A 26,081-nucleotide genomic window follows, 5' to 3' on the forward strand; every position below is an offset into this window, starting at 1 on the left:
CTTTGTGTCTCTTTCGAGTGAGCGCTGCAGGGCAGGCAGGAGTATGAGTTGGAAAAGGCCTGAATTTGGGTGGGCAAAGTAGGAGGAGGATCCATTTGGATTGTACTTGTAGTCAGTCATGGATGGTAATATATGTCCAGATGCAGAAATGTCTTTGGTGCAAACTGCAAATAATTATTAATTGTGCATGTTACTTAGACGAATTGACATCGCACTTCGCACGTCTAGCGTGTTTTCTTTCACTTTGCTTCCCTAGAATGTCGCACACTGGACAGAAGAAGATTTCAAGCTACTTCACAAAATTTAAGCCCAAAGATGATGAGGAGCCTGCAAGCAAACTTGCTAGAAAAGACCATGTACTTCCAGTGGATGAAGGGAACAAGGAAGATGAAGAAGTGCGAGAGAAGGCACTGGATGAGAGTGACCCCACTACTAGCAGCAGCGTTATCACCCCTACAGAAGAAAAGACACAAGATAGTCCTCTTAGAGATGAGCAGCATCATGCTGTGGAAATTGATACAGAGACAGAGGAAACAGCAAGCACTAGCAAACAGTTTAACATATCACTGAAACCACATTCAGACAGAGTTTTTAGGAAAGGTATTCTTCCTAAAGGTTGGAAACATGACCAAAAAATATATTTCCAACGCAAGCATCCCTGGTTAATTGTTAAAGGCCCTAACCTTGGCTGTTCTGTGTGTCGCCAAGTCCGTGATCTTGGTGCTGAGAAATCCAGGGGAATGAAATTGTCCAAAGAATGGACTGAGTCTACTGTGAAGGCATATGGCACCAATATAGAACAGCAGCAGAAATCATTGAGGAAAAAGATTGGAGAACATGCACAAAGCAAGGCTCATATTACAACCTTAAAACTCATAGAAAATGCAAAAAAAGATCCTTTATTGAAAGTAACTGCAAAAGCGCAATCTTTACAAATGTCAGCAACAGCCAGAATATTCCGGGTAGCTTATAAGGAAGCAAAGCGGAATAGGCCAGCGTATCGTTTTGAAACCAAGATAGACTGTCACCAGTTGAATGGACTAGATATGGGGCGAATTTTGCACTCCAATGTAGCTTGCTCAAACATACAGCGCCACATAGCCTCAGAAATGAAGAGGAAGATATTTGCCAAAATTATTGAACTTTCCCCAAAAGTAAGTCTTTTACTAGATGAAGCCACTGCATTAAATAGGAAAAGTTCTTTAATTGTGTACATGCGAATGCAGCTACCTGGCATGGACTCCCCAGCTAATATTTTTGTTGACCTCATTGAGATGAGTGATTTGTCAGCTGACGGCATAGTAAACAGTTTACTATCTGCACTTAAAAAAGATCCATTTAACATAAGTGAGGGCTTTCTCTCCAAATGCCTGGTTTCTGTTGCCTGTGATGGAGCTTCTGTGATGTTTGGCCGCCACAGTGGTGTTGTGAAGAGGTTGCAAGAAAAAATCTCTCCCAATATTGTAGCCTGGCACTGCTCAGCACATCACCTGGAACTTGCCGTTCATGATGTCATGAAAGATATTGGCGCTACAATCATTTCAAAAATGTACTCGATAAGCTTTATTCTCTATTTGCCACATCTGTTAAAAACCGTTTGGAGCTGAAAGAATGTGCAGAAGCTCTAGACATTCAGCTTTGCAGAATAGGTCGAGTGTTAGATACTCGTTGGGTTGCATCAAGCTTCAGAACAGTGGAGGCTATTTGGAATGCTTACCCTGCTCTCTACAAGCACTTTACTAGAGCAGCTGATGATGGTTCCCGTGACAGTTCAACACGAAATATGTACACAGGCCTAGGAAGGCGGTTATCATCTATCCAGTTTGTTGCTAATCTTGGGCTCATGTATGATGTTCTTCAGGAGTTATCAGAGTTATGACTCGAGTTACAGAGACGTGAGTCTACAATCATTGATGCTCATCGAGCTATTTGACGGCAAATTGCAGTGTTTGAGGCAATGGTAGACAGGCAAGGGAACCACTTCTCACAGTATAAAAAGGGCATAGAAGAAAATATATTCCAAGGTGTGATGCTGCACAAAGGAAAGACCACTGATAAAATCATTGAACAGGGACAGTTTTTTCGTAGTCTTGCAGAAAATCTAAGACATCGTCTGTTGTCTACAGGAGGTACTAATTCGACTCACAAAAAGGCAGAGTATGATACACTGATTAGCGAAGTGAAAGTTTTATACAAACAGTACTGGCCTGATGAGCTACCTGTTCTTTATGGTGAAAGTGACATTGAGTCTCTGTGTAAACGATTCAACATTGCCAGTCGAGAAACTATACGTGCTTACAGAGAGTTTAAGGAATCTGAAGGGAAAGAAATTAAAAGGCAGTTCAAGGAGCTTTTGATGGCCTTACACACTATTGCAATCAGTACTGCAGAATGTGAGCGCGGCTTTTCTCAAATGAATCTTATTTGCACATCTACAAGAGCATCATTGCTGACTGAAACAACATGTTCTTTAATGTTTTTAAATCTTGTTGGCCCACCATTGAAGAGATTCAACCACATCCCTTATGTTCAGTCATGGCTTGCAAAAGGACGAAGAGCAGCTGATGACACTAGGAGTAAAGCAAGGAAAGAGGAAGACTTGGAATGCTCAAGCAATTTAAACTGTTTGTGGGCATTTCTAGAAAAATAGATGCTAGCCAATTCCAACTGACAAAACACGTGTCATTGCAATGCTCTGAAAAAGTTAGGCTTTACTGTGTTTGGATATTTAATTATTGTTCTACTTTATATAGGTTATTTATTTGAAATTATAACACTTTGTTTATTTAATATTTATTATATTTATATCTCTTCCTTTTTTTTGGATGTTATATATATTGTTATATTTTATATATGTTATTTATTTTGTTTTTCTGAGACAATTCTTTTTCGTTTTTAATTTTAGAACATGTATGTATTTATTTGACTGTATTTATCTATATTTTAGTTTGAGTCATTTTGCCTTTATTTCTATTTTGTATGGTACTATGGTCATTTTGCACTAATGGGTATGACTTGACAAACAGAAATTCAAACTGCCCAGGCAGACACTACCTATTCCTTTGCCTTAGGTACCTATAGGACTTTTGGGGGAGTTGACATTTTTCTGTGCTTTGTTAATATACAAATCTTTAATTAAAAAGTCATATTTTGAGTATATATGCGTCTTTTCTAATCTCTGTCTTGGCTGTATGATACAGAACTACATTTGGAAACGCCAGTTAAGTTCCATGTTTTTTACTATTCAGAATGTCTAATAAATGCACATATAGCTCCATGCCAGGGAGTAAGTTATAGTAGCAAGCCCAATTGTTAATCATCTTTTTTAATTGTTTCTCTAAAAGTAATTGCTTTAACTCTGCTATTTATGAATCCCAAACCCCTTGGGCCACTGGAAGTGACAGTGACTCATTCAAGTGTATTTCATGATTTTATTCAGCTTATCTGTTCTGATTTGACTAGTGTTTGTTTTCACAACATTTTGGTTTATTTTGTCACATAAGCTATGTAAACATTGTATCTTTGATCTCATAGACTCTATTAAAAAGGGCATACCCTACCCCAGTATTGTCCTTTCCCCAAATTAGCACATAGAGCACTGGAATTGTCCAATGCATTAGTGATTTTATCTAATTTATTCCAAAATTGTGCTTTAAATGCACTTTTGATTTAATCTTTTTGAAAATGTTCACAGGGCAGGGGAACCTCCTATCAAAACCTTACTATGAGGAAGGCAGGCTCCCTTGCTGAAATTCATCTGACTTTTCGCTGTGCCCGTAGAGGATGTGGGTGGAGCTAATAGCGGAAGTGGGTGGAGCCAGTGGGTGGAGCCAAAGAAAAAGTAGGTGTGGCCTCTGACAAAGATTTGAGCACCTGCACTTCAAATTTTACAAATTAAGCACTGCCCCTTCCCCGCTTGCTCGTCTGTACATTTATTTATTTTATTTTTTTAGCATCGCATTCCAGTTTGTGTCTTGCCCATCCCTCACACCATCTCACTGGAGTCGCTGCATGGCCCTTCTCTGTTTGCTAGTCCGTACATTTATTTATTCCTTTTTTGGGGGGTTGCATTCAAGTTTGTGGCTTGCCCGTCCTTCCCATGACATCACTCCATCAATGCATGTCTGCCAAGCCCCTTAAGCATTTCTATTTCTATTTCTCTACACGGTAAGGCAGTTTCCTTCATGTCTGATATCATTGACTGTTTATCGTCCAAATTAGGCTTGTGCCCTTATGTTGATAGCACTTTGCCCCACTAGTGACGTAACTGGCATCCATACAATCCCTGTTTCTCCTCTTGATAAAACACCAGGCTTTCGCTCATAACGCATTGGGTAGCCTAAGCTGATTTCCATGCTATTTTGATGGCTCTCTTGAAGACTAATAGTGAGTGGCAAGTCCTAAAGCTTTCCTTGCTTTGATAGTGAATTAGTTTAATGGAAGAAAGCCCAAACTACAATAACCAGAATGCATTGTGGCGACATAAAAGCTCAGATTGCACTCTCACCAGATTGGATTCACTTCCCTCTTTCACTATGTGTATACTTTTGCTTATTCAGCACCCTAAAGATATCTAAATTTGTAGTGGAATTCTTAACAGAACCTCATTAGAAATAGTGACACGTGTTGCCACGCAGTGGAAGGCCCTTTGCAAAGCTGGACTGGTCACCTTTCTGTTGCTTTTTGCGATATTTAGGTATTAAACTGGTACTAATGAAGTGCAACCATTTGTCCAAACAGCGTTACCAAGTTTATAAATGACAGAATAAATAATGAAGTAACTATTACAAAATGTGACGCATTGTGCCGCATAATTTGCCTTTTTTCGCCGCATATTTAGCCTTTTCTCGGCGCATATTTTACTCAGCCCTGCTGCATAATTTGACCTTCTCCTGGCGCATATTTCCAGTAGCCCTAACAATACATTAGGTCCTAAGTGAGTTTAGGCATAACCTATTTATTGGCTTTGACAATGCTTGCTTTATTGTGTTTTCCATTTCTCTCTTTTTTTGGTAGATTAATTTAATACATGCATTTCCTGGTTCACAAAGTAAACACGTCTATCTCGCCGACTTTACAATGCCCTCCTTGCCTGTTTCTGAGTATCTACCTCTCTGTTTATTTATATACACAAAAGCGCTTAAGAGGCGAAGCCTGATGAAAATCAAACATACTGAAACAGCTGGCATTGTGCAATCCTGGAGTTACCTCACCGCAGCGCCGTCGGGCTCCCGAAGTGCCCGGAGCCCTTGTCTAGCCCTGGCACGCTTCCCTTCGAGGCGATGTTTCGGGTACATAAGACTGACAGTCACCTGTCTGGACGGAAAATCACCTGTGTCAGTCTTTCTCTGGGCAGACCGCATTCCAGGCCAAGCATGCACAGCCTTCAGCCAAAGAGAGGCGGTTCCCGCGCGACGAAGCACTGTCAACTACCACAGAAAGTCAGAAGGCGCGCGGGGATGGAGTTGTGGTGGATAGCGGTTCTGGCGCTCGCGCTCGCGTCAGGTGGCTACGGTGCGTCACTTGGGAATAGGGACGAGGAAACCTCCATCGTGGAAGCTGTGAACACCTACAACGGGGATCGAAACACGAGCTCTGTCTCCAAGTTGCTGGATGTTGGGACCAAGGGCAATGAGGCACGTGAGAATTTTTATTTTTTCGTTTGGTAGTTAACGTATTGACTCTTATCGGACTTTTTGCAAGCGGCACACTCTTTTCTCCTTCCCTCCTGCCCTCTTTCTTTCTTGTTCTTTTTCTCTCGCTCACCTCTTCTATCTCTTTCTCCGTGTGACCTACCTCTCTTAGGTCTCCTTTCATCTTTCCCCTCTGCCTCTCTATAGTTGGGGCGTAATATGGGCCCCTGCAACGGGGGCCGCCCATTCAGCCCAAGCAGTATCTGTCAACATCGAATCTTAGGGGCCCCCTCACCAGGGGGCTTATTAACAAGCCAGGCGATAAAATTGTCGCCGCTTTAGCGGCAGAAAACTGCCGCTAAAACGGCGATAATGGGCTTGATAATATGCTCTATGAAATTCCAATTGAAGCTCATGTTAGATGTGAAGGATATCTAACCTGAGCTTCGATTGGAATTCCACAGAGTATATTATCAAGCCCATTATCGCCGTTAAAGCGGCGATAATTTTATCGCCTGGCTTGTTAATATGCCCCCAGATTCTGCGGTGGCGCACCATCATTTTGTTTTGCACCATTGAGTGAACACAGAGCTAAGCAGTTTCTCGTGTGCACTTGGGGGCATATTATCAAGCCAGGCGATAAAATTATCGCCGCTTTAGCGGCAGAAAACTGCCGCTAAAACGGCGATAATGGGCTTAATAATATGCTCTATGGAATTCCAATTGAAGCCCATGTTAGATGTGAAGGACGTCTAACATGGGCTTCAATTGGAATTCCTTAGAGCATATTATTAAGCCCATTATCGCCGTTTCTGCCACTAAAGCGGCGATAATTTTATCGCCTGGCTTGTTAATATGCCCCTAAGTGTGCCTCAGATGTAGAGTTTTAAACTGTATTCGAGTGAGGGATTTGTACAACAGATATCCTGAACCGAATTACTTAAAGATGCTCTCAAATTTGACAATGAAGGAAAACGAGGCGCAATGACGTAAATGATTTGCACCAATCGCACAATTATGTCAAATTTGTAACTAGGAGCCCATGTTTCCAGGTTGCTAAGTTTGCATTTCAGCCACTAGACAGCTTCAGCCTTCTGTCTGAGGTTTAACACCAAAGAACTGTGCTGTGTGTTTCATTATCTTCCAATGACCCTGATAAAGCACTGTCTTCAATGAAGTCAACCTGCAAAATACGTGTTATATTATAAAACATCGTGGATCTGTATACAACGCACTATTCCGAAAAAAAGTTAGTAGGTGTAGAATCAAAATCCACAAAATTGCAAAAGAGAATTAATACTTGGAATATATAACGAAATCCGAAAAACATGTGAATTAAAAAATGTACGTGTTCAGTATGGTACAAAATGAAGCGCAGGTGTAGGTTGTGAATATCGAAGGAGAATACCGGACAGAATATCGAAAGCTCCGTTTGTATACATTGTCTATCCTTCATGCAGATGAGTAAGTACTAACAATAAATCCCTCCCTTTGTGCTTTTCCATCTTCGATATTTTGTCCCTCGATATTCTGGTGATGGTAGTCTGCTGCAGTCGATATCCTGCCTTCGATATTCCATAGCACAACCGTCTAGCTCCCCAAGAAAGGTAAATTAAGACCAAAAAGAGACCACAGAATGTTCAGATTACATTACAGTGGGAAACCTTCAAGCACAAAACACCATTCACTTACGAACTTAGCCCTTTTAGTAACGAGGAACAAAAGGCTGAAGGGCCTGGGGTGCTGTGCGTGGCTCTGTTGTAGTTCACCAAATCCCTGACACAAGGATTGGACGAGAGCTGGGAGTTTGACCAGAGCCAGGCTCGAGTTGTGCTTTGCTTATCCACCTATACTGCTCTTTCATCCCTCCCCAGACATATCAGATTTTATTGCCCATCTAACTCGTATGTTCCTCTTTCTCTCTCGCTTCTGCTTCTTTTTTTCTGTCCCGCTCTTCCTCTCGGTTTCTCCTTCACCTCTCCTTGTCGTCCTCTCATCCTTTCATGTCATCCACACTCTTTGAACTGATTTTTTTCTTCCCTCCAATTTCCTCATGTCCGTTACTTTCATCTTTGCTGAAAATTCTTTTTTATCGCCACTTCACTTGTTTTTCCTTCTTATTGCACTTTTATCCTTATGAAAAGGCAACCGATGTTCCTGTCTTACTTTCTTTTGTCTTCTCAGTCATGCACTAACTGGATGCTGTCAATAGAGTCTGAGTCTGTACTGGCATTAGGAAGTGAGAGACAAGGAAAGGAGACTGTATGTTCTTCAGACATAATAAGGAAAGAAATAAAAAAGTAATATACCTTTTATTTTTGTAGGGCAAGAAATGTTATGGAATGGTCCACTATGTGATGCAGGTTTCTGCAGCCCTTTTCTGCTGTTGGGGGTTTCAGTTGTAGTTGCTGCTGCAAGAGGCAGGTTGTTTATTGGATTAGACTTCTTACACATTGTTTATCTTGCGTTTCTCCAACTGGCTTGTATAGAACAATTGATTCCTTCTCAGATCAAAATTCAGGGATTCATCAAAGGTGTTTATGTCTGTATCCCTTGGGTATCTTACAAGGCTAAGCAGTAAATATTTCAATTTGATACTTTTTTCAAATTTTGCCTTTTTGAATGTAGCGTTTTGCTAATATACCTCACTAACGTACTATTTGGAAGGATATATAGTATTGTTAGTTGAAAGACAAGAAGATGAATGATCATTATAGACCACTTATGAGTTACATTGACATTTGCATAGCAACCTTTGAGGCAAGGTTGTTCATGGGCTTGAGATGGTTGGTGGGGGGTAATTTATTAAATTCTGATTTGTTAATTAGTACAAACTAGAAAGTAACGTGGCTAGGATTTTCCCCAGTCTACTGTGAATTAGTACTATGGCGTCTTCAGAAACCCTTTCAGAGGGCCACAGGGCAAGCAGGAGCTACTGGGCCCAACCATGGTGGTTGAGTTCCTGATTCCTGATATCCGGAGGCCCGACCTACCATGGGATCTGAGCTATTGGGACAAATACCCATTCAAGACTTGACTCTCAGTGGTAGCGTGGGTCTAGCAGTCCAAGTCTTCTCAGAGGGAGATAGATACAGGGGAGGTGAACAGAGGCTCACAACTCAAAATATGTTTAATTCCAGCAATAAATGATTGTCCAATCAAATACATTCTTTTATAACAAAAGGAGATTTATATACCAACATAAAGTGAAATAAGGCATACACAAAAAACACACAGCTTCCTGAGGTCAGGGCTCTAGTGTTCAATAGGCTGGTCCTTCAGTCCCACTTCCTTCTCACTAGCGGTAGTGATTATTCCCCATTCACAATAGGCAACACTGAGGTTAGGCTTCACTAGTAGTCTGAGTCTCAGGAGTCCCACTCTGACTCTGATAAAACTCATAAGTGTTAGAGCACCGAAGTGCTATGTAGTGGAACAACTTTCCCCGGGGCCTTCCGGCCGTGCATCCAGTTTTTCCCCCTCCTGCAAGGATGGCATGACCGGAGGCAACGAGGGGAGTGGTAGCAGCTTCTGTTGGTGAGTAGTATTTCAGCTCTACAAGGAGCGGCTGGCCTCCACAGCGCTTCCTCCTGTGAGACCGTATAATCCTCTTGTCCTTCCCACAGGTATGAGGTAGGCTGTTCCCGTTCCAATCTTCAGTAGGGTCCCTGGCCTACACAGGTCAACACAGCAGCCTCTCCTCACGAGGATAGCTTGAACCAGGCAAAGGTCCCTGTAACATTCTAGTGGCCTCACTTGGCATACTGGGTCACCGACTTTCCTACCCAGGCAGGCTACAGCCCAATTGTCATGGCAGTAATAATCACTGTGACCCTTCCTGGCATATGGGCCAGCCAACGTCACTCTGCACAGGGCTACAGACCGATCAGCACAGCAGTGATGCTGACCACGGCTAACTTCACTTCGGCCCCCAATGGTGTACGGGGTCACCAACTGGAACCAGCACATGGGCAATGACCCGATCAGTGCAGCAGCCAACTCCTCACACCTCTTTACAGTGATACACTTGCCAGAACATCCCACTGGACCTTGCTCCCTCTAGTGCTCTCCTCTTCCTCACAAGGCACACTGGTCGTGGCAAGCAGGCAGGCACTGCTGCTCCAGGTTCCAAGATCAGGTAGTCTTGGATGTCCCTGGTGATGTTCCTTCAGCTCGCTGGAAGACTAGCAGGCATTAGTCCCTAGCCCTAGTCACGGGCAGAAGTCTTGCTGAGCTTATCCTCACACAGCCTGACTGGCAGCTTGGCAGATGACAATTCTGGGGGCCTCAAGCTCCCCTTATTATTGTCCCTTTCTAGGTACCAAATTGTTGGAGGGATTCTGCCCGAAAGCAGAACTATGCGCAGGATTATAGGACCTTGGCGTATAGGGACTGAGTCATCCTACCACCTTAGTACCCATGAGCCCAGGACCGACTTGCTATAGTGTCTCACTTGCTCTCCTACTCACTCACAGAAAAACAAATGATTAGACACCCCAGAACACAATACTTCCAGATCTCTCAGGAATCGCGGTAATAAGACACACCCTTTCGCCCACTCTCTTGTACTTGTCCACAATAACATCTGCCAGCAACACAAAACAGTTTAAAATATTTATTTTAACTAATGTGCCCTAACATGCAGTATACGTGTCACAACAAACAGAGAAATGCACAGTACAAATACAGTCAGCATAGCAGCCAGTCCCTATATCATGAAGGGAGATGTCATGAAAAGAAAATAGAGCCTAACCTCCCCCCCTTGCTAAGAAGCAGCATTATTATATATTAGAAGATCTCTGGGCTTTGTCAACAGACCCTATACCTTAGCCCATAGGGAGTAGATCTACATCATAGGTCCTGTCTCGCTCTTCTCCCTTGAAAGGTCCCTCTCAAAGTGTGTGCTACCTATTCGTGTATCCCCCTAAGACCAAAGTACGTTGTCCCAAATAACAGCTGCATCGGTATGTTTTGTCTAGGTGCTAAGGGCTGACCAGAACAAAATAACAAGGGGCATTGTTGTTCGATCTTGCTGACAAAGTTCAGACTAAATCCCAGGGACCTGCAGAAAGTGAACACAACGATGAGTTCTCATGTGAAAGCAGCCACAGAAAGTGTTACATAAACAAAGACATGTAGTAACATGTGCAAAGCAACAGGCAAGCTGCAACGTGCTCATGCTAACTTAGAGAAAACGCCAATGTTCCCATGAGCCATGAGACAAAATGTGATTTAGCATCTGTGCCTTTGGCGTTTGCATTGGGGGTCTGCTTCCTTTAGAAGTGCTCACTCCACTGTCCTGCCCTTTCTCCAGAAAGCAGTCTGTCACAGCTGTAGTGACTCCAAATCATATAGCCTCACCACACAGGCCATGAGAGTGGCTATAGAATTGCACATGGATGTCAGCCACAGTGATATCTGCATACAAAGGATACCCTAGGCGCCGTAAACCTGCTTTTCACTTTTCAGCCCCATCTTCTTTCTTAGATGTGCCAGGCCTCTTTACAATGGCCTTTCTCTGAATCAAAAAGCACCCTTTGAAGTGTATTGAAGAGCGTAGAATTTCTTCCTCCAATGCGTGTCCCACACAGCTTACAGAAATATAGCAATCTGCAAATCCGTCTGAAGGGGATTCCTCTACTTACTCGTGGTTCTACAGTCTGTCCTGAATCTGCCAAAATGGAACCCAGAATCTTCCATGTACTGTACCATTCATAGATACACATACACTCAGCACATGCATACAACACACATGTGCCGCCCAGCGCTACTTACTAACTTGATGTAGACCAAGGGTGAGTTAAGCACACAGCAGTGGAGCTTTACATAAGTGAGCCTGTAGGCCTCACTTGAGTGACACAGGTACAAAAACCTGTTCACTTCTACTAATCACTATGCAATCTGCTGCCAACAGCGCACTCATGTTGCTTAACTCCTGGCAAAGGCAGTAGCCTTTCACCAGTGTGAGGGGAGCACTTTGGGTGCCACTCTTGTTCCAACAAGACCGCAGTCCAGGAGACAGGCCTACGTCATTGACACAAACACATGATACAAATTTTGCCCAAAACAACAAAAATTAGAACACAGGATCCAGACCACATTGCACCTGGGTCACTTAGGGCAGGGGTCCATGTCTGTCACCATGCGGGGGACTTTTTTGTCACAACATATGAACAGTACATGTTCAAGTAAAATGTAGAAAAAAAATATTGTACCGAAAAAGGTCATAAGGAGGACCACTTAGAGCACTAGCCAGCAGAGCATCTTCAGCAGTAAGAATCAGCTTCAGGAGCCAGAAGCAGCATCACACACCGTTTTCCATTGTCTTCCCCATCTTCACTAGTCCACTCCCATCACACCAATCCATGTTCGCTGGCCAATATTCCACTTTTGTGCTTTTTTGTCCTTTAGATCATTGACATTATTTCAATTAGTTGAACTAATTCAATGGAAGCAAACCAGGATCAATGCAGTTTATGCCACAGGTAGTCTAATAAAGCCCAGGACTGGAAAACGAATGTCCTGATGACATGGAGTCAGGTGGCAACTCTGCTGAAACCCTAAACAGCAAGGCGACTTCTCACAGTTCCCACTGCAATGCATCAAATGTATCCAGAGTGCATTTGTACCTTGATGCCGATTCATGCTGTGGTCTCCATGCACAGTCTACAAATAGGAGTTTTTATTTTTGTGTGTTATGAGTACTGTTTGGCGTAAATTGAGCATGAGAGGACCAACATAATGTACAAAAGTTCAGCACAAAATACAGGAGGGTGAGAAGGATGATGACGGAATTGTTTTTCTTTAGAACATATTTAGAGCTTGGCTCATGGTACTTAAGAATGAAACAATACTTTTAAGAAGCCTTTGGTTTGCCGTAGCACTTATTGTATAACTTAAATTATCCTCAGACAAAGAAGCTGAATAATAAGCATTCTCAACTACAGGAGATAAAAAAGCTCTTCTTCTTTTTGTAAATTGTTTTTATTGCTGCTTTCAACCATACAAAATTCAATTAAACAGTTCCACGTGAGAAACCATGTCCTTAGAGATACACAAAGTTGCACTGTTGCATTCATTTGATAAAGCATAGCTTTCCAGCACCCCCACCTCATACCCACCAGCAGTAGCACCTGCAGATCTCCCCGGTGTGCAGCCATGTCCAATCAGGGCTGCCTGTCACCGGGGGGGGGGGGGTCCATCATTTTCATGATCATATTTCCGAAGGGATCAGATCATACACCACACCATTATCCCTGCAAGTGATCTTAATATGTTGCTCATCAGTGTTCGCCCATTCTAATAAGTCGGTCCGCCCATTTTTGTATCCAGCGTCCTAGTCGCCAGAAAGTGTATACTAATCCTCACCCACGCTAGGACCAGATCCAGTGCAAGCACTCAATACTAGACTGCATTTTAAAATGTTTCCAATGTGGTTGTACTCTCAGCAGACACAGATGGATCGAGCCTATCTCACCAATGCGTTTCACTTGCAGCGCGCCCTCCCAATACCTGCCAGCCGCGGGCAGGTCCATGTCACGTGCAAAAAGCCCGCGGCCTGTAGTCCGCATCTTCTGCACACAGCCAGGTTAGTGGGATAAATCGTAGACCATCTGCACGGTTTGGTGCAGGCCGTTAAATTGTACCACTTTAAATCGGGTATTGGGTGATACTGTCTGTATTTGTTCACAAGCCACTTCTATTCAGGCCTACTCAGGTCCTCCAGGCAGTCCTTACTCCATCATTTCATTCCCCTGTCAATCATGCCCCCCCCGTATCTGCCACTAAGTCTACACGCAAGTGTGTTATCAAACAGCTTCATCCTGCTAAATCCAGAATCTATCTCATTGTTTGATGTTCCTGGGGTTTGTCTGGAAAACATGTCCAGATGTCCTGGCCCATGTGTTCTATTTGAGAACTTTGCAGGAACTGCCTTGACCCAAAGCCAGACAGCTCTTGTGCCTGTGCAAAAGAAACAAATCAATTATTGAGATACAACTCTCCCACCCGTTCACAGACGCCCTTCCACCACCTGAAACCATAGGAGCATGCCATCTGCAAAAGGGGGCCTCCAGAATATTGTATTAATCATCCTGTGCAACAGTAGGCCAATGAACGGACAAGGTAGCTAGAGTGCCTCTTTACTTTACTATACTTAGACATACTTTTGGGCTGTTAGTATGTGTGTTGTGCATTGCTGCACAGGCAGAGTTCGAAATGTTTGGAAAAAGAGTCCAGCCAACAAATGTTAGTGGATAAGGCTTTGCGTAAAAAACACTGGGTGATTGCATGGAAACACCCATGCACCACCCATGGGGCACCCAACTGATGCAAAGTAAGGCAATACAGCCCTACGTTGAGGCAATTTCCAGTGCAAAACAAGGTTTGTGCAGGAACCTAAATAACAAATTAACATTTTGCACCAGTTTGCGACACTTGTTGGCACTTACTGGTGCAAACTGTTGATAAATCTGCCACAAAATCTTCTATCTCTCGATCTAAATAGCTATGAACCGCGTTTTCCTATGAATGCCATTATTTTGAGCAAAATTGATTTTTATTCATTTATACCTCTCCTTGCATCTTGTTATTTAATTTTCCTTTTTGTATTCTAACTAAGTTTAAAATAGGAACAATGTTTTCTTTTGGACGTGAGCCATTTGCCAATCCTGTGTGTATGAATGTGTGTAACTTGATCGTCATGCGTCAGATGCCATGAGCGCAGGTCTTGAGGGTGACAAAAAAGGGCTTTTGGGGTGGTAATACTACACCTGGCTGAGTGCTGCTCCAGTTTGTAGTTTGTAAATGCTCAGACCTTTTAAAACACAATAAAGACATATTTGCCTTGGTGAAAACGTGTAATTTTGGTGAATAAATGTGAAGGTGATGCAAACACATCAAACAGAACTTAACAGGAAGCAGAATTCCAAGAAAACATGCCACGTAATAAAGCCCAGTGTGGGAATTCCCTTCGGGGGCGGCGGTTGGTCTTCTGCGGAAGTTTTTGGAGTCTAGTGGTTAATTTACAGGAAGTGCGGCATGAAATTTAGTTAGTCATGAGAAGAGCGGAGCCGAGTGTGACTGGAAGGAGAAGTGACATTGCAAAGCTTAAGTACAATGTGGTAATAAGTGTACAGCGCTTCGACTGGGAACAATACACTACCTTTAGGAGCTTTAGTGGCCACCACAAAGCTCACAGCGTGGAAAGCAGCTCCTCTTGGTACTTTCTATTTAGTCCTGGCTCGCGCGGCTGAGTCTGCCCACGCGATGTATACATGCGCCCTGATTTGGCGCTCAGAGAGGGGCTGGGAGGCTGTGTATTTCCTCTACTCAGGCTGTGCAATACAGCTGGTGGAGAACATGCAAAGTGCGCATGACTGTTTGGCCGGCCCAATATGGTCATACAAACAGTCATGCCCACTTAAGAGAGTGCCCACCACACTTCCGCCTGTTCCTGTGACAGCCAGCCCTGCCCCAACCCTAACAAGCTAAGCCACGACAGAGAAAATAAAATGATAACGTTGCATTATTATCACTCTATTTTTCCTTTGTCAACTGCTCACAGACCAGTTGGGTGACGATCCGGCGCCTTGGCGGAGGAGCCGCACCTGTTACTGAAAGGTTTACACAGAGCAGAAACTCATGGAAAACACTGCTCACTTTCGTTTGACCTGTGCTGCAATGCCAATTTTTGTTCAGCATTGCTCAAGCAAGACATTTTTTGGCCAAGCCTGCCCAACGACATTATTTCTGCATGAAACGTCTTCAGTTAGATATGGCTTAAGAGGAGGAACTACCGAAAGCTTCAATATCAATGTTGGGGTCAGGCAGGGATGCATCCTGGCTCCAGTTTTGTTTAATATTTTCATCAATGATGTCGCCACCTATCTGAAGGCCCTAAATCTTGATGTGCTGGTTCACGGGGGCCAAAAAATGCCAATGTTGCTTTTTGCTGACGATGCAGTGCTCTTGTCACACACCGAACTAGCTATGGATAAGCTCCTGAAGGAATTCGAAAGCTCCTGCGACACAAAGAAGCTACAGATTAACACTGCATAAAAAAGAAATACATGATTATGAAGGGCAGTCCTAAATTGAGGCGCTCCTTCACAATTTATGGAATGCCTTTGGATCGCACTGAATAATATGATACCTTCAGAGTGAGGTTTGACTCCAAGTTGACTTGGTCAGCCCAACTACTAAAAGGCGAGGCGACACTGAGTCAATAAGCGGCAGTGTCCTTAGCTTTGCTAAAAGCCAGGGAAGCAGATTGATTGGCCCCGCCCTTGAGGCTTATCATGCACAAACCCTTGCAGCAGGGCTTTATAGAGAAGAGTTGTGGGGCAATAAAAAGGCGAAGGGGCTGGTAAGGCCAGAGAATTGCTTTTTATGCCACTTAGTTCTCCTTGGCCCAGGGACCCCGATGGGCACATTGAGGCTCAAGCTGGGTGCCAAATCTATTGACCAGTATGCAGCCCCACATCCCCTCCAATACTTTGTTAGAATATGGACAAAACCTGAGTTGAGACCTTATGTGGATATTATGCAAGAAGTCTGACTGCAAGCTAAGCAAGTGAAACTACCCTTGTTAAATCATGTGGCCACTACTTTGCGAGCCATAGGCTGTGCCGATTGCTGGTTCAAACCAGAGAGGATGACTATGGATAGTGAAAAGGTCATAAAGGAAAGGTTCTGGCATTATATTTCCATCAAGCAGTCAGGGAAGAAGATAGATAGAGCATCTTCGGAGTTTCAAGCCTATCCTCATCTTTGAACCACATCTGGACATGCTTGATCCACCCCTTAAAAGATCCCTGCATGTTAATTGTAGACTAGGCACTCTGCAGGTGAAGCAGTACACTAGCTCCTGGAAAAAGGGTGAAAGTAGCTCATCTATTTGTGGATGCGACTTTGGGGGGATAAAGTCTGAGATACATTTTATGTTGGTTTGTACTTTTACCCTGCAGGCTAGAAGAGATGTTTTCCACCTGCTTTTTATTTCTCATGCGATAAGACACTGCAAGGACGCCTTAACTTAATGTATGCGTACAGATTCTGAACATATTTTTAACCAGGTCTCCTCATATATATATATATGTGGATTGGAGAGTAATTAGAACGTTGCACTAGTCATTGTTATTCCAGGACCTTTACTGAAGATTTTAACTATTCATTTTTGAACTGTATAATCTTCAGTCTGCAATATAGTTGCTGATATTTGCCTATGACAGGATATGTGGTCCTCTCGAGAAGCATTTTATTATATTAGTGATTTAAACTTGTTTTGGATGATTTTTTATAATGGCTCTGTGGCCTTTTTTCACTCCAGCCAGCTGCCACCAATGCTTTTATTAGGAGTATCAGCTTTGGAGCCGGTCGATGACTAAGCACTAGCGCTTTATTAATGGATGTTTATCATGACCAGTCTTTTTACAGAAGACATTGCTTTTACTGTTCCTAGAAATAATTTTAACCTGTAACTTAATTAGGTGTGTTATAAAATGTTTAATGTTGTAGTTTTTGTTTTGTATATTGTATGTCCTGTCTATGACAGGCTGACAAAGTATTCTGTATCTGCACAGTGGCGGGCGGTGACCGTCAACGCTGGAGGGGCATAGAGGGGACCGAGACACAAACCCAGTGGGTTCCAAAAAGAGAATTAAAATAAATATAAATTTAAAATGTACTTGTTTCGCTCTCCTTTATGTTCTCTTCTTTCTTCTGGCGTCAGCGTGACAGCATTTCACGCAGCCTCAGGCAACCCCCTTCTGCAAATCCCGATGCTGCTCTCATGCTGCAGATGAGCCGTATGAGAGCAGTGCCGGAATTTGCTGGAGCAGGCTGCCTCGACGCTCCAGCAGGCACAGGCATCCCGTTTAGGATGCCTGTGCCTGCTCTCCGCCCAGCTGAGACAGCTAGGTGGAGAGGTTTACACTGTGTATGCTAGGCTGGCCGTCGCAACACAGCCGGCCAAAGTAACTTGTGCAGTGTAAACTGATGAAGTAAGCACCACTCCCCTGCTGCCAGTCAGCAGCAATGCCCACCCCCAAACACTGCTCAGTTTAGGAGCAGTGAAAAATTAAACAGTAATTGATTTTATTGTCGTTTTATTTTTCCCTTTTGCTGCAATGGCAGCAGGGGGACGACTCTCCTCTATCCCTAATTAGAGGGGCTGCCGCCGATTCTGCATGAAGCGTAGTACACATGGGCCTGCTTCATTTTTTGTCTTTCATGGCACCGTGATGCACAGTGTTCTGTTGCATGAGTTCTGGCTCATCTTGGCCCAAATCCTCCTCTGCTGTAGACATGAACCTCTCTCAGCCCCTAGCGTGGTTGTTAAACATGTTTTAGTTGGACCATCTCAGAGTGATTACTGCAGTTCAGGAGCCTTCACAATGGGCAAAGAAGCAACAAGTTGGCACTACCTGTTAGTTTCAGTGGTGCCAGTTTCGGGGTACCGTTATGTATCAAGATATTGATGTTCTCTGCCTAGCATGAGAGGTGAATGTAACATACATAATATACAGCTCACCCCTGAATACATGTATGTTATTATATTTATATAGAATGTATACTTCAAATGAAGGTTATACGTATTTCAAGTACACACTTACACTTTCACACGTTCACAACTGCATTTCATTACATTTGTCACAAATTTAGACACTGGGAATTTAAGTGATTTTCCAACATCTCACAAATTCCCGGATCTAGACCTCAGGTCCAGAGGTCCCAATGCCAGCAGCTAAACGACCGGCCCGCGTCTCCTCCCTTCAACGCAAGTACTGAGCAGAGTTTACTGAGCTCCACAGTGGTATTTACTTTTCCAGGAGTTTTTAGATTGTGCACCCTATACTGTTTGTATAATGACAAGGCTGTATCATGATTGCAGGTGGCATACGTTGAGTTTCACACGCACGTAAAACTAAGACTCCAGCGTCACTCCAGTTGAAATGCGATGCATTTCATAAGGATCCCACAGTCTGTGCATTTGGAACCTCGATGAAGGAATCCAAAATGGGAATTTTAGTCCGAGATCCTATATGTTGGAAAAAAGCAGCACAGATTGTAACAACGTTCCTTGTATTTAGCAATGCCCAGAGTGTGTAGACTAACCTGCAAACGGAATATCACATATACCGCTCTGACCGCTTTCTAACCTCTCTTCAGTAGAAAGACCCACGCCTTAACAAACTCCTACTCATCATCACACATGCATAGGGTGAAAGTGAGGGGGCCAAGCGCATCCCTGACGCTTTCCACTGACAAGCTCCACACCCTTGATCGATTTGAACCCAAGGCCTGTTAGGGTAATGTGTAGAATCAGGAACCGCATGAAATTTCTGACCAGAAAATCCAGGTCCTGCATATTATACCCCAATTCATGGCTGAAAACTTGTGATACTTGGTAGCTGGGGGGGCTATACTGACTGGACACATTCATTTCAGTGCCAGTATCCCCCCGTCCAATTACCAGGTATCTAATAACGAGCCCCTTAGTAGTTTTGCTATGGCACCAGACTGCAATCTGAACAAAGGAGATTTACCTAATGTCTTTTGTAGTCACCGCGCTTAACTGTGTAACGGAGTGTGAAACTTGTAGGATGTTAGTATGATTAAGGGAGGGGGTCAGAAAAGATTACATGCACATGCAATGCCAAAAGATTGGCACACGATTCGATGCATTACATCTCTTCAGCTCACACCACTTTGGTAAAGCACTCCAATTGCGGTCAACATTTCAACTCATCACATCTAATTTCTTCTCCCCTTCATGCTAAAGGCCGTAGTTTACCGACTATGGATACCTCCCCAGTCCCTCGCTAGCTTCTAAGCCTCTCAGATCTGCCTGTTGGATAAACACTTGCCTCCTTTTGGGCTGGTTGCTTGTATCAACCATGAGCAAGGAGTCTCTTCTGCAGCACGCTCACAGACAGCAGCACTCTCCAAAGAACAGGGGCTCGAGGATTTTTTTTATTTCGGATTTTTTTTATTTTTTTTGTGAAGCAAAGTAGAATTAAATAACTCTGGAATTGCACACTGTTTTGAACAGGGAGCACTTCCTTCTTTTTGTTCTCCTTCGGAGTACATTGGGAATGTGAAGGTAAGATGCTTTCCTGGAAACTTCTTTGCTGTCAGGAAAAACTGAGTCGAGGCTTGTATTTTTACCCACGTCGTCAGTTAGGAACAACTTCATAAAATATGCACGAACTGATGAAAAATGTAATATCAGCATCTACGCCAAACACAGTATAGGACATGCACAAACACATGACGCGAAGAGTGTTCCTTATCCGGGGACGTTGTCAGTGCAAAAAGTCTCCGTACTTCAGAGACTTGGATTACATATTTGGCGAATACTGCTAAAACAATTGCGCTAATGGTCACGAACAGTGTTCAACGAAAGCAGGTAATTGTGGATAACAAAAAGACCATTAGGAAGGAGATAAGGACAATATTGCTTTCAAAGTGCATTAAGGAGACAGTTACACAAGATTAAGCCCTGAGGAAGTCGCATGGGTTATTCCCTATCGACGAAACGCGTTGGGAGTGGAAGAATGTTATGAATAAAAGAAGTTTGGAGATTCAAATGAAAATAAAAGAAGAAGAGAAGCCCACATCAATGTGTATTTAGTTTTGTGACAGTAACAGGAAACGTTGTTGGTTAATTTGCGAGTGCTTCGACACGAGAAAATACGTGAATCAATCTTTGATTGTTGTTTTGAGGATTAGGGTGCCTATCCTCAAGTTGAAAGCACCGCACTAGGATAATTGTGGATCAAAATTACTAATGGTGTGAAATTTTGCTGGTTGCGCGTTCTTTCCCTTGACACCCATTCTTTTGTTTCTTTACCGACTATGGATACCTCCCCAGTCCCTCGCTAGCTTCTAAGCCTCTCAGATCTGCCTGTTGGATAAACACTTGCCTCCTTTTGGGCTGGTTGCTTGTATCAACCATGAGCAAGGAGTCTCTTCTGCAGCACGCTCACAGACAGCAGCACTCTCCAAAGAACAGGGGCTCGAGGATTTTTTTTATTTCGGATTTTTTTAATTTTTTTTGTGAAGCAAAGTAGAATTAAATAACTCTGGAATTGCACACTGTTTTGAACAGGGAGCACTTCCTTCTTTTTGTTCTCCTTCGGAGTACATTGGGAATGTGAAGGTAAGATGCTTTCCTGGAAACTTCTTTGCTGTCAGGAAAAACTGAGTCGAGGCTTGTATTTTTACCCACGTCGTCAGTTAGGAACAACTTCATAAAATATGCACGAACTGATGAAAAATGTAATATCAGCATCTACGCCAAACACAGTATAGGACATGCACAAACACATGACTGGGAATATTAATCAGGGACAAGCAGCTGGAACTGGGCGCATGGATGTGAACAAACCAATGTTTGCACGGGGTGCAATGCTCTTTTTATACCACCCTTGGGGGAACCCTTTTTTAACATTTAGCCAGGCTAATTATTCTTTAGCAAATGCGTTATCTCCCTTTACCTATAACGACTTTTGGAGTGTTTTGAAGCACGCTTCATTCTAGCACTGAGTGTTCTAAAAACCACCATGGACAACCCTGTGGGTGCCTCGCACCCCTTAGATGAACAGTTCCGTTCAGAATGTGAATGAACTACTTAAAAACAAAATCCCCTCTCATAAAACTCTTGAAATAAATAAATAAATATATGGGACACCACAATAAATTTGCTTTGTGTACATTGATTGATGTCGTTCCTATAGTTCCTATAACCTTTGCATGAAGAAAAGATGAGTTTTGATGAATGTGACTCACAGTAGTGATATCTTTAACATATATACGTTTTTCAGTTCAGTGCACTACATGATACTATTATATTATTTACATAAGAATTGTTTCCATTGGTCTGGTTCATATTTGGCTCTCAGGGAAGCCAGACAACTGCCTTAGTTATCCCTATGAATTTACTGGCTCGCCTGCCTCCAAGAGGTAAGGAGACGGTCAGGAAGTATGTGCATATTGCCCCCACTGGGGACCACATTCTTTAGTGGCACATTCCAGCAGCAATTAATTAATAAATAAAGTGTTACAAAGTTTTTATTCTGAGCTCTCCACCAATTTTGCCGATTGTTAGGGCTGCTGAATACCAAAGCTGGCTAGTTTTGATTCCACCTCATGCCTCTTTTTTTCCCACCACCCTAAACTTCGAGGTCCAATTCCTAAGGGCATATTTGGCTGTAAATGCACTTTTACTAGTAAACCTGCTTCATTAATGCCTGTCAGGAATTCACAAAAGGATTCCAGACAGGAATACATGGTTTTACAAGTGTGTAATTCTCACCCACAAGTGTATGAAGTACACAGTAGTGAACCCCACATAAAGAGTTGGAAGTTGACAGAACAATGCATGAATTGCATTCTAGCTTTGCCAATGTCCACACGTGCCTGTAAATGGTTGGAGTTTTACTCCAGCAAAAGGGTGGTGTAAGTCCACTTCCAGGGTAGAAATTGGAATAGATCACCTCCAATCTTGTGGACGATGTGGGAGAACAGGATTTCACAATTTTCCAGTGGAAGGTGGTTGTAACGCCCTGAACGTCTCAGGATCGTTTAACAGACACGACAATGAGGACGCAACCACTAGTGAAGGGTTAGTTGTTTTAATGAAGGCAAATAAAACACAAAGAATAAACAAAAGTTATAGTCACTGGAATCCTCCAGGCTAAGTACGTTACCAGCCCATAGCACGGATGGTCCTAACCGTCCTCTGCATATACGCCGGTCCCGGCGTATGCCAACAGAGGGCAGAAATGAAATGGCCGACAATGCCAATCGGTAGGCTGTGAGGGGCACGAAGAGTGTTGGGGAGAATCGAGGAGTCAGGGAAACACCCAGCCGGGGTCTCTACCTGAAGGGAGCAGCCGCTCAACCTCTTCCTCAGACTGCACCGGGACGCGGAGTCACCTCCTGGTGATGCGTCACCGATACCCCAATCACAAGCAAGAAGACTGAACCGAGAGCAGCCGCTCGATCGATCCTGTGGACTTCCGAGTCTGTAACGCGGCAAACACCTCCTGGTGTGCGTTACAGCTGGCAGTCCCTGTGTCTCTGGTCGGGCTGGGAGTTACGACTCCAACCAGCAAAAGCGCCACTGCGCTTGGACTCAGCCGAGTCAAAAAGCGAAGCTCAATGGTTGACCGGTAGAGCTTCCGGGTCCTTCACAGGTGACGATGGGGCAAGACACGGCCCAGGGAGTAACGACTCGACCTACCTCCGTTCTTGCCTTACTGGAGCACCACTCCGGAACACTGCTCTTCACGAAGCAGGTACGTCGGTGTGAACACAATATCCGACAGCGTTGTACCTCCCGGTTCCTCCCTTTATAGGGCGTGTTTTCCTTGAGTTATGTAACAGCTCTCCTGTTTACATAAGGGCGTGTTTCCTTGAGTTATGTAACAGCTCTCCTGTTTACATAAGGGCGTGTTTCCCTTGAGTTATGTAACAGCTCTCCTGTTTACATAAGGGCGTGTTTTCCTTGAGTTATGTAACAGCTCTCCTGTTTACATAAGAGCGTGTTTCCCTTGTATGACAGGAATTCTTGACAGTACATCCTCCCTCTAAGCGGCTCCCCACGGGTCCAGCGCTGGCAGGAAAACGCCGATGGAACAAGGAGACCAAGCGCGGAGCATGAACCCCTTCAGCCGGTTCCCATGAATGTTCCTCCGGGCCATAGCCTTTCCACGCAACCAGGTACCACAGCTTCCCCCTGCGCCATTTGGACGCCCGTATGCCCGACACTTCATACTCCACCTCCGACTCCACGCATACCGGCCGAGGTGTCCCAGACGGCTTGGAGGGTGCTGGTTTGAGCAATGATACATGAAAGACAGGGTGTATCCGCAATGACTGGGGCAAGCACACCTTCACGTTCACGGGACCCATACACTTGGTAATTCGATAGGGGCCCATGTACTTGGGATGGAACACACTGTTCTTTCGAAACCTCATGTTTCTTGTGGATATCCAGACGTAGTCTCCAGTGCGGTACAGTGGCCCGGGCCTTCTCTTCCTATCTGCCGCAGCCTTGTATCGTCTCTTGGCCTCTATTAGGACAGCCCTTGAGCGCATCAATGTGTCTTTTATGTGTGCCACCCTGTCCGCTGTGGCGGGAATCCTGTCCTCTCTGAACGGATGTAGAAATGGCAAGAACCTGGGATGTTGGCCATAGTTGCTATAGAACGGAGATGACTGTGTGGAGCTGTGAGTGGCGTTGTTATAGGCTATCTCTGCAACCCATAGCAAGTCGACCCATTCTTCCCTGCCCTGGTCCACAAAACATCGCAGATACTGTTTGAGCGTTTGGTTCAGGCGCTCGGTTTGGCCGTCCGTTTGAGGGTGGTAGCTGGTGGACAGGGCGGTCTTAACATGCAGCGCAGTGCACCAAGTCTTCCAGAATTGCGCAGTAAACTGCGACCCCCGGTCCGACACGATCACCCCAGGTAATCCATGCAGTCGTACCACATTCTTTAGGAGTAGTGACGCCAATTCCCCGGCCGTAGGGACTCTCTTGCAGGGGATGAAGTGCCCCATTTTCGTCAAGTAATCCACCACCACCAGTATTGCCGTCATCCCCTGGTCTACCGGTAGGCCCACCACGAAGTCCAGTGATATGCTATCCCATGGTCTATCCGGGGTTGGAAGTGGATGTAAGAGCCCTTGGGTTCGGCCATGGTCGGCCTTCATGGTAGCACACGTAGGACACTCCTGTCCCCACCTCCTGACATCCACTCTCATGGTTGGCCACCAGAAATGCCGTCCCATGCTAGCCACCGTTTTTTCAAAGCCCAAATGACCTGCGCATGGAGAGTCATGGCACCAGATGAATGCTTGTTTCCTTAGCCTAGGCGTGGGTATCAATAGGCACCTGCCCTTCAGGGGTATCCCGTCCTTCAGCTGCCATTCTCTGTGACTGAGGAGCCACCTCCGCCATGCGAATGACCTGATCCCCCAATACCATCCTCGGGGAAATGATGGAACGCTCGGTCGCAGGCAATGGTTCCTTAACTGCAGATTGACGGGACAGGGCGTCCGCCTTTCGGTTTTCCGTCCCCGGCCGATATGTGATGCGGAAGTTGAACCCCGCAAAGAAGATCATCCACCGCAGCTGCCTGGGAGAAAGGTGTCTAGTGGCCGTCATGAACTGTAGGTTCCGATGGTCCGTGTACACCGATACCACATGTCTTGCCCCCATCAACCAATGCCTCCATTCGGTGAAGGCGTCCTTGATAGCGAGAAGCAAAAGAAACAAATCAATTATTGAGATACAACTCTCCCACCCGTTCACAGACGCCCTTCCACCACCTGAAACCATAGGAGCATGCCATCTGCAAAAGGGGGCCTCCAGAATATTGTATTAATCATCCTGTGCAACAGTAGGCCAATGAACGGACAAGGTAGCTAGAGTGCCTCTTTACTTTACTATACTTAGACATACTTTTGGGCTGTTAGTATGTGTGTTGTGCATTGCTGCACAGGCAGAGTTCGAAATGTTTGGAAAAAGAGTCCAGCCAACAAATGTTAGTGGATAAGGCTTTGCGTAAAAAACACTGGGTGATTGCATGGAAACACCCATGCACCACCCATGGGGCACCCAACTGATGCAAAGTAAGGCAATACAGCCCTACGTTGAGGCAATTTCCAGTGCAAAACAAGGTTTGTGCAGGAACCTAAATAACAAATTAACATTTTGCACCAGTTTGCGACACTTGTTGGCACTTACTGGTGCAAACTGTTGATAAATCTGCCACAAAATCTTCTATCTCTCGATCTAAATAGCTATGAACCGCGTTTTCCTATGAATGCCATTATTTTGAGCAAAATTGATTTTTATTCATTTATACCTCTCCTTGCATCTTGTTATTTAATTTTCCTTTTTGTATTCTAACTAAGTTTAAAATAGGAACAATGTTTTCTTTTGGACGTGAGCCATTTGCCAATCCTGTGTGTATGAATGTGTGTAACTTGATCGTCATGCGTCAGATGCCATGAGCGCAGGTCTTGAGGGTGACAAAAAAGGGCTTTTGGGGTGGTAATACTACACCTGGCTGAGTGCTGCTCCAGTTTGTAGTTTGTAAATGCTCAGACCTTTTAAAACACAATAAAGACATATTTGCCTTGGTGAAAACGTGTAATTTTGGTGAATAAATGTGAAGGTGATGCAAACACATCAAACAGAACTTAACAGGAAGCAGAATTCCAAGAAAACATGCCACGTAATAAAGCCCAGTGTGGGAATTCCCTTCGGGGGCGGCGGTTGGTCTTCTGCGGAAGTTTTTGGAGTCTAGTGGTTAATTTACAGGAAGTGCGGCATGAAATTTAGTTAGTCATGAGAAGAGCGGAGCCGAGTGTGACTGGAAGGAGAAGTGACATTGCAAAGCTTAAGTACAATGTGGTAATAAGTGTACAGCGCTT

General features: G+C 44.2%; 1 protein-coding gene and 1 pseudogene across 2 annotated transcripts in view; both read left to right on the top strand.

The window, feature by feature from the left end:
* The first annotated feature begins 257 nt into the window (after positions 1 to 257).
* Positions 258 to 2,650, top strand: LOC146796238 (E3 SUMO-protein ligase KIAA1586-like; annotated as a pseudogene).
* A 2,544-nt stretch (positions 2,651 to 5,194) lies between these two features.
* Positions 5,195 to 26,081, top strand: part of LOC146796239 (uncharacterized) — a 97,338-nt gene continuing 76,451 nt past the window's right edge. Inside the window, exon 1 of one of the 2 annotated variants that reach the window (XM_085628733.1) lies at positions 5,195 to 5,636. In XM_085628733.1, the coding sequence (XP_085484859.1) occupies positions 5,283 to 5,636 (354 nt within the window). In that variant the 5' untranslated portion in view covers positions 5,195 to 5,282. The remainder of the gene's footprint in view (positions 5,637 to 26,081) is intronic. The other variant, XM_085628732.1, reaches the window with a different exon arrangement.

The sequence above is a fragment of the Triturus cristatus genome, chromosome 10 (genome assembly GCF_964204655.1).
Source record: "Triturus cristatus chromosome 10, aTriCri1.1, whole genome shotgun sequence".
Taxonomy (NCBI): domain Eukaryota; kingdom Metazoa; phylum Chordata; class Amphibia; order Caudata; family Salamandridae; genus Triturus; species Triturus cristatus.